Here is a 16,316-nt window from a genome sequence, read left to right as displayed (position 1 = left end):
AGAACGGGCGTTCCGATTTTTGGAACGGCCGTACCGGGTAGGTGAGACAGAATTTCTATAAATAGGGGCTTGGGGAGTTATGAAAATTCATACCTTGGGAAGAGAAAATCCTTAGAGAAAGAGGGAGGAAAGGAAAGGAGGAGAAAAAGGAAGAGGAATCCGGTAGAGGTGGTTCTGTCAGAATAAAGAAAAGAGGAGAAAGAGGAGGAGGTTCTGCTCAAATTTCGGTTCCTATCTAAGAAAGAGAGAGGAGGAGGTTCTGCCCGAGTTTTGGTTCAGGATTATCCAAGTAAGGGAAGTTAGTTTTTGAAATTATTAATTGTTTGATGATTAATATAATAAATGAATATTTTTGAACTGTGTCAAATTTTATTGAGTCGAGCTGAACTATATGTTGATTTTTAACAGTATTGTACTATAAGGATGTTGAACTCAGTTATGAATAGTAAGTTGTATTGAATACTACTTAGCTGTGTTGTATGCTGATTTGCTGTACTATATAATGCTGAACTGTATACTGATTATACCCACTTGAGGTGGTGTTGTTGCTGCTGTTGTTGCCGCTAAGTCGGTGTTGTTATAGCCACTAGAGTGGTGCTGTTGTTGCCGCTAAGTCGGTGTTGTTATAGCCACAGAGTGGTGCTGTTGTTGCCGCTAAGTCGGTGTTGTTATAGCCACAGAGTGGTGCTGTTGTTGCCGCTAAGTCGGTGTTGTTATAGCCACAGAGTGGTGCTGTTGTTGCCGCTAAGTCGGTGTTGTTATAGCCACTAGAGTGGTGCTGTTGTTGCCGCTAAGTCGGTGTTGTTATAGCCACTAGAGTGGTGCTGTTGTTGCCGCTAAGTCGGTGTTGTTATAGCCACTAGAGTGGTGCTGTTGTTGCCGCTAAGTCGGTGTTGTTATAGCCACTAGAGTGGTGCTGTTGTTGCCGCTAAGTCGGTGTTGTTATAACCGCATTACGGTGCTGATGTTGTTGAACAATATAAGCTGTGCAGTTGTGTTGATAATTATAACGATGAATTTATTTACATTGCTAATCCTTTACTAGTATGTTTTGATTTTTAAAGAATACTAGCTTACCCTTGCATGTTTTCCATGTGGTTGGAACTGCGATGATCATACTATGTATGGGAGCAGAGCAGGAATAGGTGGGCTTCTTGGGATGAGTCTCCGGCGGACTTTGGAGTTAATTTGCTTGTGTGGATATTTTGCTTGTAGCTACTTGGGATAGTAGCATTTGGTTGTAATTTTCCTTGGTACACTTTAACTCTAGTCAGACTGGAATCTTGTATATTTATATATTCTAGATCCTATATTTATATACTTGTTCTATCTGTCTGGTGTTTTAGTGTGCTATACCGTGTGTAGTGACCAGCCTAGAGATGGCAAAGTGGGCCATGGCCCGCGGGCCGGCCCGTTGGCCCGCCAAAAATTGGCGGGCCGGGCCAAGCATTTCAACCCGCCAACCCGCCAAGCCCGCCCCGCCAAGCCCGCCAACCCGTCGGGCCAAATAGCGGGCTGGCCCGCCACAACCCGCCGGCCCGCATATATATATATATATATTTTAATTTAATTATTTTTATGTTTTTTATTTTGATGTAGAAGATGAGGATGAAGATGATTAAGAAAAAAAGTAGAGACATCTTCTTTCAAGAGAGCTTTTAATATTCTTAGAATAAAAATTTAAAGTTAATTAATTGTATTTAAACTTGTTTGTGGACTATCAAAAAATTTAGTGTATAAATAATTTGTAAGTTTATAATTTAGTTTTGATTTTGGTGTAAATGGACTAATTTCAATTTGATTTTGTTTTAAGTTTGTAATTTGTTTTTGTTGAACATATATTAAGTACAATATGTATGCATTTTTAATTTCATATGATTATATTTATTTATTTGTAGCAAAAAAAATTTATTTAACCATAAAATAAATTTTTTTTTCCATTTTTTTATTTTTTATTTTTGTAAGCGGGCTGGCCCGCCAGCCCGCCAGCCCACCCTTAGGCGGGGCGGGCCAGCATCTCCAGCCCGTTTTACATTGGCGGGCCGGGTCGGCCCGCCCCGTTTTTGGCGGGCCAATGGCGGGCCGGGCCAAAACGGGCCGGGCTGGCCCGTTTTGCCATCCCTAGACCAGCCGGGTCGTTACAACTATAATATTCTTTGTACGAATTAACCAAATCAAAATAAATGAGTGGTTTTTCTGTCCTAAAAAATTGGTGTAGCTTGCTAACATACTCCCACTAAAAAATAGGTGGGAGTACATTAGCATTCCCCTTTTATAAAATATATATTAATAATTATATTTTAATTATGTTATTATATCTAATAAAATAAATATATTAATATTTTTTTATATTTTATTTTATTATGTTTATCTTATTAATTTTTATCATTTTATTCCTTTAATGTTAAATAAGTTGCAAAAAATTATAAAGTGATATTCCTTTTATCTTATTAATTATTATATTTTTTAATAAAATTAATTAAGAATATTGGTTTAATTGCATTTTTTATCCCTCAAGTATTACAACTCTGCAGTTTTGTGATCTCCAAGATTTTAATTGCATAAATTTAGTCCTTAAAGAATTGCAATTGCGCGATTTTGGTCCTTCAATTTTTAATTGAACAATTTTAGTCCCTCAAATATCACAATAGTATGATTTTTGTTTCTCCCATTAAAAATTAATAATTTTAATATATATATATATATATATATATAATGTTTTAAAATTAAATAATTATTTATCTATTCAAATTAACGTATATTATAATTTTCGATATTATAACAATAATATTATTAATATATTTATAGATAAACTAATAATTTGATAAATATAACTTGTTATATATTAATATACTTTTACAAAAATATAAGTATATTAATTAGAAATATATATCTGATCTTATATATTTATATTTTTGTAAAAGTATATTAATATATATTAAGTTATATTTATCAAATTATTAGTTTATTTATAAAAAAGGTAAAAATATTATTGATATTAATTTATCAGTAATATTAAAATACTAATAATATATAAATTTTATTTATTTAGTAATAGTAAATATATATCATTTGATACATTAAAAAAAATATACGTTAATTTAAATAAACAAATAATTATATAGTTTTAAAACATTATATATATATATATACTAAAATTATTAAATTATTAAATTTTTAATGAGAAAGACTAAAATTTCACAATTGTGATATTTGAGAGATTAAAGTTGTTCAATTAAAAATTGTGAGACTAAAATTACACAATTATAATCTTTTAAGGACTGAAATTACTCAATTAAAACCTTAGAGATCAAAATTGCATAATTATAATATCAAAAACACAATTAAGTAAAGAATATTTTATTCACAGTTCTGGAACGGCCCGTTCTGAAAGCAGAACGGCCCGTTCTGATTTCAGAACGGCCCGTTCTGATTTCAGAACGGCCCGTTTTGAAAGAAGAACGGTCCGTTCTGATTTCAGAACGGCATGTTTTGAAAGCAGAACGGCCCGTTCTGATTTGAGAACAGCCCGTTCTGCTTCACTGGTGGTGTTTTAATTTTGCAACCAGAACAGCCCGTTCCGGTTTCAGAACGGGCCGTTCCGAGTCCAGGTGTCTTAAAAAGAATTTTCTCATCCATGTGGATGCCACGTATGCATCTACGTGGCATCCACGTGGCCAAAAGTTAACTCCGTTTAAATAATTTGGACGGAAGTCCCACATTGAAACTAATTAATTAATTTGGGACTAAATTGAAACCAATTAATTAATTTGGGACCAATTTGAGACCAAAAATTAATGAAGGACTAAATTGAAACAAAAAAAGATTATAAGGGACCAAAATAGGGTTTTAGCCTTTTTTTTTCTTCTCAAAACTTCCTTTTACAAGAGTAAAAGTCTATACACACATCATAAACTCAAGCTCATTTGACACGACATTCAAGGAAGACTTGTTTTTCACTTTATTTTCACACACTCGCTAGGGTGAGCAACGGGCGGGTTTGGTCGGGTTCGGGTGAAAAATGTTCAACCCGTTGTAAATCGACTTTGGAAAAATGTGACCCATATCCGACCGACTGAGCTTTCGGTTTGAGGCGGTTCGGGTTGCAACGGATTCGGATTTGGGCGGGTGGGTACAATCGGGTTTGAGATTTTTTGTGGACCAAGTTATTTTAACGAAGGTGAAGCTTAAAACGGTAAAAAAATATTTTTAAAACAGTTTACAAAAATAGAATGAAGGTAACAATAGATGATGTAAGTAGATTCGTAAATAAAACATTTACAAACTAAAGAAGCAAAAATAAAAGATAACAAAATTCATAGTTGTTACATGCAAAAGAAATCTAAAGTTAGATTACAAAATCTATAAGAAACCACTGTCACACAAGTTGTACTCAAAATGGAGATAGGAAGATGGAAAAGAAAGATAAAGAAAGAAAAAAAAAGAAAAATCTAAAAGTAGACTAGTGTATTGAGAAATTGAATGAGGAAGGAGAAGACAAAAGAAATATCTAAGTTATGAGAAAAAGAAAAAAAAAAGTTACAAATTGATGGCTATATTATACTTGAAATAAAGACTTTTGAGTTTGGACCATTGTTGTTTAGTTATACAAAAATAATAAAAATATAAACTTATCTCATTTTCGGTTGGGTTCGGTTTTTAGCGGGTTTAAAAATTTAAAACCGAACCCGCCCAATATAACCCGTATAAAATCAAAATTTTAACCCGATTTACCCGTAAAACCCGCCCGAACCCACCCAAAAGTAATATTTTTTATCGGGTTTTTCAGGTTCGGTTCGGGTCTCGGTTTTATGCTCACCCCTAACACTCGCTATTCACACTCTCAAGGAAACACATATGCAAACATACAATCAAAAGCACAAGTACTAAAATGCATCAGATGGAACCAACGCTATGTGCATGCATGCAAGTGACAAGATCACAACACGAGCTAGCCACCACGGTTGTTTCTCTTACCCTTCTTGAGATCCTGGTTGCTCCCCTTGGCTCTCTTCTTCTTCTTTATGCACAACTTTAGGATTTGATTCCTCGCCTTCCGATACCTGCAAAACAACCTCCGTTAGAATATAAAAACTAGGCCTGAGCACGGGTCGGGTTCGGACGGATTCGGGTTGAAAATATTAACTCCAATCCAAACTGATAAAAAAAAAAAGAAGGCCCATTTTCGACCGTGAACAGTGTTTCGGGTTTGTCGGGTTCGGGTTTTCGGGTCTCGGGTTAATTGGATCGGGTTAGTCGGATTGGGCCATATTGGGCCCAATATTTTTATTTGTTATTTTTTTCAAAATCTAAACAACTATTTAATTAATTTGGGCTGGACCTACATTTTTTTTTTCTTTTTTTCTCAACTATTTAAACCAGTAGAGTTGGGCCTTATTTTTGTTATAATCTTTTTTCAGGTTTTTGTTTTTTCAGTTTCTAATAGTCAATTGAAACAAGAGTGCTCAACTAGTTCTAAAAGTACAGAAGAGAAAAAATTGACTACAACTATTAACATTAAAAATATTTCCATTTCATGTTTTAAAAGTCAAATTAAACATTAAATAGTTTAGATTGAATTCAAATCCTTAATAAGAGAAATGATAGTGATGATTTCCAAAAACATATGGACAGAATCAACGAAAACTATAGTAGGAACAGAGGACAAAAATAAAGCAAACCATAAATCCATAAACTAATAAATCCAACAAGCTGATACAATCTTGAAGATGGAAAATTTGCAAATGGAAAATTTGCAGTTATAGTCTGCAATGCTGCTTTGGGAATGTCTAGTAATTCTTGTACATTGAAGATTCCCCTTTTGCTAAGTGAACTTATGAGATCTGTATTCATGCATGGCAGCATCCATAAGGAAGAGTCCTTGTCCATCCCAATCTAAATCATGAAAAAAGTTATGCTGCACTTAGTTCTAAGTAAAGCGGCAAGGAAATAATCAGTAACTTTAAAATTATATGATATATGGATCATGTGATACAAATTACATTATAAATCAAAATCATTGAAAGGGCATGAAAAGTGAGTACACATCAGCCTTTCCATCAACCAGGCAAAGCACTAGAGCCTGTCCAGACAGATTGTTGAATGACAAATCACTAGAGCCAGATTAAAACAATAAGCATCCATATAATCATGAATGTGTAAAACTTACAAGGAAAATAAATTTTACTCTCCCATAAAAGTTTATAGAACTTACAGAATCTGAATGCTTCTGAGATTCCCAAATTCAGTCGGCAGGAGACCATCAAGGTGATTATGACTCAAATTCCTACATTTACAATGCACAAATTAATTTCAAGACAGTAGCAACAAGAAAGCCAATGATAATAATGACATATGATCACTACAATTCCCAACTTACAGGGTCAGGAGATGCTCAAGATACCCAACAGATGCTGGCACACGCCCTGAAAAATTGTTGCTAGATAGATCCCTGAAAAATAGTATTTAAAACAATTAGCATTCAGCATACATTAAATTCCACAGGTTAAATATTTTCTTCTGTATAAACTTACAACGTATAAAGATTGATTATATGCCCCAACTCAACGGGTATGTTCCCCTTGAAGTTGTTCGAAGAGAGATTTCTGGAGATAAAACAATGTTAAATATTAGAAGGAATCCCTCATAAACATTAAGAAGCCATTTTATATACACAATAGTTTGAGACAACATACAGGTATGTCAAACTCCCAAGGCTGCGGAAGCTCAATGGAACAAAACCACTTAAATGATTACCATGGACATTATTGCAAACGAAAACAAATGACTAAACAAAAATTCATAGGATATTGAAAAACAACATGCACATTTTAAACAGTTAAACATAAAAAAGTAATCAGAGGTCTTACAACTGATTTAAGGCAGTGCAGGAGCTTAGGTTGTGTGGAATAGATCCATGAAGATGATTATTGGCAAGATTCCTAAAATAATAATTGAAGCAAATTTACAAGAGTTGCATGGAAACCTGCTAACGACAATGTAACTGATTGACTAAAACTCACAGTTCAAAAAGATGTTCAAGCTTCCCAAATTCATTTGGAATTTTACCCACTAGGAGATTGTCATTCAATTGTGTGAAAAGTTATACTCGGTGAATACATACAGAAAACACAGGAAAATGGTGATACGGGTAATGTGGGTCAACTCACAGGTAGCTCAGTTTTGACATATTGCCAAGTTCAGGAGGTATTGGACCAGTGAGCATGTTTCCATGAAGGTACCTAATTAAATGAATAAATCAGGCAATAAGAAAAATAACGGAAGCATTATTACATAGTACAAAGTTAGACTCACAGTTTTCCAGTGAAAGTCAGATTGCCAAGTATTGGAGGAATGGGTCCAACTAACTCATTCTCACTCAGATCCCTGAAACAATGCCAGGATACAGCACAGTACACATCAATAAAAATCTATGTAACAATATATTCAATTGCAACATCAAGCCATTTAGGTATTATCTTCATTCTAGCATAGGCTTACAGTATAGCAAGGGCTTACAGATGTGTGTCGTTTAGGATACGAAGCTTATGCAAAAAAATTATATTAATAATCAAAGGCCTCTAGAATATTTGATCTTATGTAAATACATGCATACATAATATAAACATGCTCAAGATAAACCAGACCAGATCTAGAATAAGCATGTTTGGACTTTAAAATACCTTGCTAAGGACCTCTCTACGTAAGGAACCTTGTTTTGAACCAAATCCAGAAGCAACCAGCACCTGACGAAGTATTTCAATCCAAGTAAGAGAATTTAGAGATCTTCTCCAGAAGTCCAGGGAATATTCTTGATTTTCGACCTGCCAAATCATTATTAAAATTAACACAGAATTAGTACTTCAGCTAAAATAGATAAATGTTAAATCGCTAGTCATTCCTATATTAAACATAGAAAACAAGCAGTATGTAATAATTCACAACCTCCAAACAGGGGGTAAGGAAACTCAGTAACTCACCGAGTGAAGCAATGCAAGAAAGTTACATGATTTATTTAAATGAGGTGAAAACCCATCAGTAAGCTCCACTTTAATGTCAGATAGAAGAAGTGTGAGAAGGGCAACATGAATCTTGCCAAGTAACATCGAGTCCTGGAAAACACATGCAGTAAAGTGAGAGACGTGTTGGATGCTACTTACAATTTGACACGACTCTGATAAGATTAAAATTAAACAGAAAAACAGAAATGAATCCAAGATATAAGCATGAGTCAAAGATGACAAATTACCTTATCATGAAATGCTTGAACAAACTCATCGAGTGAAGGGACAAATATCAACAATCATGGCATATGTATAAATGAAATGGAAAACCTGCCAAAATAAAGTTAGTTCTTCATCAATTTAATGTTCTTTGCCATTAAAAAAGAGGTTCAATACAATGGGAAATAAGGCAAGATAGTAACTTCAGTACAGCTTGACAATTATGATGTTTGCTAATTTAAGAAAGAACTGTGTCACATAAAAAAATTAATCCAGCAGTGTAACTGACAAAATCCAAACATCAAAAATAATTCATCCAAGTTAAAACAAAAAACCATCACGATCTTTCTGACAAATAGCAAGGTTCAAGAAATTCCTTCACTTTTACATTATATAACCTATTATATTATATTCATCCTATGTTTAAAATCAAAAAGCGTAAACAAAATACAAAGAGAAGAAAGAATGTTGACCTCCTAGCCTTAAGTATTATGTTATAACAATAATGGTAGGGAGGGATAAAAAAGAGGAATCATGGTCTCATATAGCACAGAAGTGAGTCCAGTAACAGGAGGGAAGCAAAACCTCCTCCCATGGCTGGTTCAATGCTCCCCAGCATAAGAAATTCCAGGCATGGCTAGTTTTCAGTGGCAGGTGGAAAACATAGCATGTGATCCTAGAAGTGAAATTCCTCATTTCTCTTCATTTCTGATCAATAACCTTGTAACTTTTTAGGTGGAAAACAAAAACTGTTGGGCAAGACCAGGAGCACCAGGTGTAATAGCAAAATACCTGAAAAAAATAGGCATTTATGTACACATCAGCAAAATCATATTTATAAAATTTTGTTGCTATTTTTAAAAACACAATTGAAAAAACTATTTAAAAAGTTACCTAAAAAAGACCCAATTTGCAAATGAACATTAACATTGATAGCAAAATAAGTGTCATAGGGATCATTTATGAAAAATTCTCCAAAAGGAACAACAATAGCCATGTCTATAACAAATGGCTTCAAAATAGCAAAAAGGTCAATCTGGAAAAAAAAATTTAGCAAGAAACATAAAAAGCATAAATTACTAAATAAAATATAAAAAAAAGTTCATTTAAATTACAAACATCTTAAGTATGACCAATCACAGCAATGGCTGTGATTGAGATGATGGACCAACTATGACACTCGATCCATCTCCTCCTTGAACTTCATTAACACTTCCCAAAATTACCTGAAATTCTACAATAGATTTAAAAATAAGATAGTTAACTCATGTACAACACAAATATTAAATAATTTTCATAGCAAAAGAATATTATGATACCTGTAACAATCTTTTCTGAAATTTCAAACTCTTCATTGATATTAAGATCTTTGAATTGGGTTGTAGTTGACCTCAACCAATTTTGAGCACAAATTAGTGCCTCTGCCATTTGTGGGTTTAAAGAGCTTCTAAAAGCATCTAAAACTCTACCCCCTGTACTAAATGCACTTTCCGAAGCAACTGTAGAAACTGGGGTGGTTAAAACATCTCTAACCATTTTTGATAGGATAGGAAACCTTGAAGAATTTTGTTTCCACCAAACAAGAATGTCAAATGTGTCATCAGCATCTATACAAGTTTCATTTAAATACCTTTCAAGTTCATTTTTTCTATCAATAGAATTTTTTTCCCTCAAGTGCTTCTTAAAAGCATCTTTCCTAGCCAAATATGATGGATTTTCAACAAAGACAGAAGTTTCACTATGAGAAACAGAAAATGCTGAATCATGAGAGGATTGTGCAGATTCATTTTGTTTCTCATAATCTGTCTTGTACCAATTATACATGTGGAACAAATTTTCTTTCAAAGAAGTGGACAAATTTTCAGCAAAATTTGCATCATCTGAATACATTTCTTTAAATGACCAATCCACAAATTCAAATTTGTAATGAGGGTCAAAAATAACTCCAAAATACAGCAGTTGATTGATGTTATTTATATTACCCCAATATTTGTCATACTTTTGCTTCATATTAAAACCCATCATGGCCAAAATAGTGTTCAGATTCATAGCTGATTGCTTAAGTTCAAAATAAATGGATGACAGTTGATGAAATGCAACATGTAAGCTGACATGTGATGATGTAGAGAAAACCTTAGTGGCCTCATAGAAAACTTTCAAAAATTTTAAAAATGCTCGAACATTCTCCCAATCAATTGTAGTTGGGGGACCAGCTATCCCAAAAACCTCTAGATAACTTGAGTCTTCAAAAGTCAAGCTTTTCAAAGGCAACTTGAAATTTTTCAGCAGCATCTAACATCATATATGTGGAATTCCATCTTGTGGGAACATCAAGACATAACAATTTTTTACATTCAATTTTTGAAAATTCAACACACTCTTTGAACTTAGCCAATCTTTGGGGTGAAGACCTTACAAATCTAACAGCTGTCCGAATACTTGCAATTGAATTGTGCACATCTTTTAAACCATCATTCACTACTAGATTTAGTATATGGGCACAACACCTCATATGAAAAAATTGACCATCCATTACTAATCCTCCCATATTCTTGAATCTTTTTTTCAAATATGTTACAGCCACATCATTGGCTGAAGCATTGTCAACTGTAATTGTAGACACATTTCTCAAACCCCATTCCTTTAATACCTCCTCAACTTTCTTTCCTATGGTCTCCCCTTTGTGGTTAGGAACTATTGAGAAACTAATGATTCTTTTTTGATATTTCCAATCATTATCTCTAAAATGTGTTGTGAGTGCCAAATAGTTTAAATTTTGAATAGACGTCCAACAGTCAGTAGTGAGAGCTACCCTAGCACAATTTGACTTAAAGAAAGCCTTTAGCTTATGTTTTTCATCCATATAAAATTGAAAACAAAGCCTTGCTATTGTATGTCTTGATGGTACAATAAATTGTGGTTGTAACTGTCTACAAAAGTGCTTAAAACCCTCACCCTCAACCACCCTAAAAGGTTGTTCATCTAAAATAATAAAGACAATTAATGCCCTCCTACAAGCTTCAACATTGTATCTTTGGCTTACAACTGTCAAACCGCTCACATCTCTCTTCAAGGTAAGGGATGTTTGGTTGGGGTCATTAATAATAGCATTTGGATATTTAGGACATTTTCCTATGTGGTTAAGTAAACTTGATGTGCCATGTATCTTTGGATCACACCTATATCGTTTACCACAATGATTACATTCAGCCATTTTCTCCTTAGATTCATTTTCAGATAGTGTTTTGAAATGTTCCCAAACTATAGAGGTTTTTTGAGACCCACTTGCATTTAATTTCCTCTTTTTTGTATTAATTGGGAGGGTAGCAGTAGGATTAGTTTCTACAGCTTCAGCTATAACTGTTGGCTGTCCAATAGGTTGTGCACCACCACCATCACCTCTTGATGTTGCTGGTTCAGTCATGGTGAGAGTTGCAACCTCTTCGAATTGACTAGACTGCTCCATTACTGTATAATGAAGTCATAGGTAATTTTTAAGTGTTTATGGTATTTTAACAACTTTTAATTTGTTATTTTAGAGTTATAAACTTGAATTCATGATTTAAAATGTCATACAGTATTAGCAAAAAAAAAAATACATAAAATAGATATAAACTAATGTAAACAATTACAAAATTTTTAATTTAACTAAATAAGTGAAACAGATATTTATAAATAAATAAGTTTAACACAAATAGCTAACATGAGAATTTTCAAAATAAAACACAAATCAATTATTAAAAAAATCATAACATGATAAACAGTAAGTACCTGAATCTTTTTAAATTTAAGATTTTTATCTTCTTTTTATGTTTTTCTTTCTTCTGTGCCTTGTGAGTGTTGAGTAATGCATCAGAAATTGTAAAAATGCTTTTATTTTGCCTATGCTTAACAGAAATAATGAATGAAACTGTTTCCATTGTTGATTAGTAATCTCAAGAAACATCAAATAATAATAGGAGCAGGAAACTCAGATTCAGATTTTAGGATTGTTTAACAGGTATCCATACCATAATTAATTCCTTTGCAAGTGAAGAAACTAGCAAACTCTCATATGAAATATAGAAATCCAAAAAACTAGTCATAATTAGCTTCATATCATGAGCAAACATTAAATTGCAATATTTTTTTTGCTTCCTTTTTAGGTGCATACATGTAGAATCATATCTTGCAAAGGTACTAGTTTGATGTTTGAATAAATATGTCAAAACAGGGGCAACTTTACTAACCAAAAGTACCGAGGGGACAGAAAATTGCGTAGAAAGGTTCAAAAGTGTAAACAAACTTTTCCATTATGGTGAAGAAGCTTGAAATAATGAACATTAGATGTAGGTCAGTTACAAAATCAGATATACAAACACACAAGAATATAATAGAACTACTACGGCGCCTTCAGATTGGTCAGTTACAAAAGAAAATATCAGTGCAAACAAAAATACCGTATGAACTATTGAAGATTTAATAATGATACAGGAGAGGAAGAAAACGAACAAACCTGTTCTTCGCGATGTTAGAAGGAGACAAGCAGATTGACAGTAGACAGAGAGGAGAAAACAATTATCCAGTGGCAGAAGGAGATGAATGAATCGTGCTAGGGTTCACATGACTACTCTCGCGGCGTTAGGATTTGTAGTTTCTGTGAGCGGCGGCGGTTAGGTTTTCTGAGCACAAGAAGAGAAGGTTTCGTGAGTAGCGGCTAGGGTTTAGGTTTCCTCTCTCTCGCGGTGCTAAAAGAATAAATATACACCTTTTAAGTGTTTTGGATCGGTCGGGTATGGATATCCACGGGTTCAAATTTTTTAACCCGAACCTGACCAACAAAACTCATAACAAACCGACTCTAACAAACCCGAAAAACCGAAAAACTGCAAAAAACCGACCGCACAAAGAAACTTACCTACGGGCACTTCGGATTCGGTCGGGGCCGAAATTTCTGATCACGCCTAATAAAAACCCCAAACAGAAGGGTTTAAGAGAAAGCAGAACTGCGACACTCACTTTAAGAGAAAAGGACAAGAGAGCAAGGAGGTGTTTCAAACCCGAAAATATAACACACTTTCCAACACAGTTCACAAACAACTCATTTTGTAAGGTTCTTACAAAATTATTTTATAAGTATGATACAAAACCGGTTATATTTTAACTCATTTTAAAGATGTAGACGATAATTAAAAAATTGTTTCCCGTGTTTTAAAAATTCAATTTCATAAGATTTTTTTTAATTCATTAGATTTTTTCTCCAATATAAGAAATCCACTTATTTAAATAATATTTTTTATTTTATTCAATAATTCATAACTTATATTAAATTTTAAGATTAATTATTAAATTAAAAAATTTTAATTAATAGATTAAATATAAAATTTAAAAAATTTATAATATTTTGTAATAATAAATTAATATATTAATAATATTTTCATATTAATTTATCAATAATATTATTAACAATAATATATATATATAATTGAATATATATATATATATATATATATATATTCAATAATAATGAATGTATATTTTTATAATATATATATATATTATAAGTTTCATTATTATTATAAAAAAAATTCCTTAGTTTAATGGTTAAGTGTTATTGGTAGAAGTTAAGGTGTAATTAAGGTTTAATTCTTATCTTTTTACATTTGAACAATATTTTAACTTTTTTTCACTTGACACATTACTATATCATGTTGACATCTATGTCATCTATCTAATTAAGCAAGTGTGTCTATGTTGATTGTAAAACACGAGTAACAAAGGTTTATAACATTTATGTACCTGTTCAACCAATTGACCCTTCTGTATTCTTACAGAGTATTGGTGCCAGCTGCTAAGTAATGGTAAAATATAATAAAATTGTGCAAAATTACAGAAGCTTAATTTTTTAGTTTTGTGTGCATAGAAGATTTCGAACTAAAACTTACTTTAATGATATTATATTTCAAAAAAAGAAAAAATAGTCTCTCATTATATATGAGAATATATCTTTGGTGAAAAAAAAAAAAAGACGTAAGTTTGACAAATGGATATCTATAAAATTACGATAACTTATTTAAATTGCTCAAATGTTCGAGAACTTATTCAATAAATTAAAAATTACGTGCGCCGTGCGCACTATAGGTCTTCAACGTTTCATAATATCATACTCCAACCACAGGTAACTTATTTGTATACATGTGTTTATCAGAGAATTTCTTTAAATTGAACTGCTGCCAGTTGTTATCTTAATATATGCAAAGTTGGTAAAACCGAAATAAGAAGGAATTAAAAGAAGTATCACATAAAATCATATGACACTCAAAGATTATTTAAAGAATGGGATCAACATAAAACGAACACAGCACAAATTTGTTGTCGACGAATTAATTATTACTAAAAAAACGTAAACCAGCTTTGAGTGGATTCATCACCAACTTTAGCCTCAGTCACCAAAACGAGTCTGCAACATCAAAGGAAGGTAGTTTGTGCAAGTATATGAGAAGATAAGTTGTCGGAGAATATATATATGATTATTAAATGAATGAATACCAGGGTCTGAGCTACTAAAAGCAGAAAAAGCAATCACTTTCTCCTTCCTATATATTACTACAAAATGCATTAGTCCTTGTTGAATTATGATGCAAATTTTAGAAGAAAAAAAAATTCTAGAAATTATAAAATATAATTATAAGTATCTAGAAAAAAAATTAAAAAGAGTGTAAACTAATTAGAAACTTGAAAAATCTAGACTATCATTCAAAGGTGGTGCACCATGTTTATAAATAGAAAAATTATCACTTCATTACAAATATTACTTTCTTAAATCAAATAATTTTTCATTATTCATTAACAATTACTATTCAACTAGCATACATTATTTCTCAAGACTATTCACGTCGTTATCATCCTTCCAATAACATTACGATCTCAGAATAAAGTATATAAATGAAATAAAAGTATTAGAGAAATTTCTAGAAATAAAGAAAATTCTAGAATTTTCTTTAAGATCAATCAAGAAAAATATCTTCTATGTGGCATCTGTAAAAAGACAAGTCACTTAGAAAAATATTATTAGCATCGTGAAAAACCTCAATGTCAACAATGCAAGAAATTTGGACATGTGGAGAAAATTTTCCTCAACAAAAATCAACAATAAGCAAATTTTGTCAAAGAGCAAAACAATAAGCAACATATTTTCTATGCTACTCGATATTTCAACAATGAATCAAAAGGAAGATAGTTCTTGGATAGTGGGTGCAGTAATCACATGGCTAATGATCCGAGCATCTTCAAAGACATTGATAAATCTGTCAAAGTTCAAATACGATTGGGCAATGATGCTATGGTAGAGTCAATAGGGAAAGACATTATCATGGTGGAGACTAAGACAGGTATGAAACTCATTAATAATGTCCTACTTGTTTCCAATCTTAAAGAAAATATATGGAGTATTAACTAAATGATGGAGAAAGGTTATGTTTTTCATTTTGGAAGAGATATACGTGTTATCTACGATAACAAAAGAAAAGAGATAGCTCAAGTTAAAATTGAGAAAGGAAATAAATATTTTTCAATAAATTCTAAATATGCTACTAACATTGTCATGAAAGAACAAGTTAGTGATTCATGGCTATGACATCGAAGATTTGGCCACTTCAACACTCAAACCTTGAAGCTACTATATCAAAAGAATATGATGAGAGATTTTCCAACTTTAAAAGAAAATAATGAAGCATGTAAAGGATGTCTTCTGGGAAAGCAACATAGACTACTATTTTCTACCAGACAAACTTGGAGAGCAAAAGACTTGTTGACGTTGATCCAATTGACATCTGCGGACCAATGAGAAAACCATCACTTTACAACAACATAATATACTTGTCGAGTTAGTATACTTGTATTAGACTATTAATCTATTATAATAAAAAAAATGTGTTTAGTTGTGTATATATCTTTAATGTGTATACATCTAACATAAATAAGGACTATTTATATTGTATATATGTGTATCTTATACATGTTATATCTACATAATAGATTTCAAACAATCATTACAAATACAACTTTAATCTTAGACTTTTCTCTACATATAACAAAATTAGCCTTACTTGTTGG

General features: G+C 32.4%; 1 protein-coding gene and 1 long non-coding RNA gene across 2 annotated transcripts; both read right to left on the bottom strand.

Annotated features, from left to right (window-relative positions):
- Positions 1 to 6,211: 6,211 nt before the first annotated feature.
- On the bottom strand, positions 6,212 to 8,104 carry LOC145957714 (uncharacterized). Its single transcript, XR_014433723.1, has 4 exons — positions 7,980 to 8,104; positions 7,023 to 7,823; positions 6,380 to 6,941; positions 6,212 to 6,286 (listed from the first exon to the last, which is right to left on the bottom strand). It is a non-coding gene; the product is annotated as an uncharacterized LOC145957714 (long non-coding RNA).
- A 114-nt stretch (positions 8,105 to 8,218) lies between these two features.
- Positions 8,219 to 13,152, bottom strand: LOC109789713 (zinc finger BED domain-containing protein RICESLEEPER 2). The gene is given in 3 exon segments (XM_083074815.1): positions 8,219 to 9,258; positions 9,342 to 10,478; positions 10,480 to 13,152. Coding segments are annotated over 2 exon segments (2,205 nt in total). The 5' UTR covers positions 11,689 to 13,152; the 3' UTR covers positions 8,219 to 9,258; positions 9,342 to 9,482.
- Between the last annotated feature and the right edge of the window lie 3,164 nt (positions 13,153 to 16,316).

Source organism: Cajanus cajan, chromosome 5 (genome assembly GCF_000230855.2).
Source record: "Cajanus cajan strain Asha chromosome 5, NIPB_CcT2T_4, whole genome shotgun sequence".
In the NCBI taxonomy this organism is placed as follows: Eukaryota; Viridiplantae; Streptophyta; class Magnoliopsida; order Fabales; family Fabaceae; genus Cajanus; species Cajanus cajan.
The sequence above is the reverse complement of the archived record's forward strand: the minus strand, read 5'-3'. Positions and strand labels throughout refer to the sequence as shown.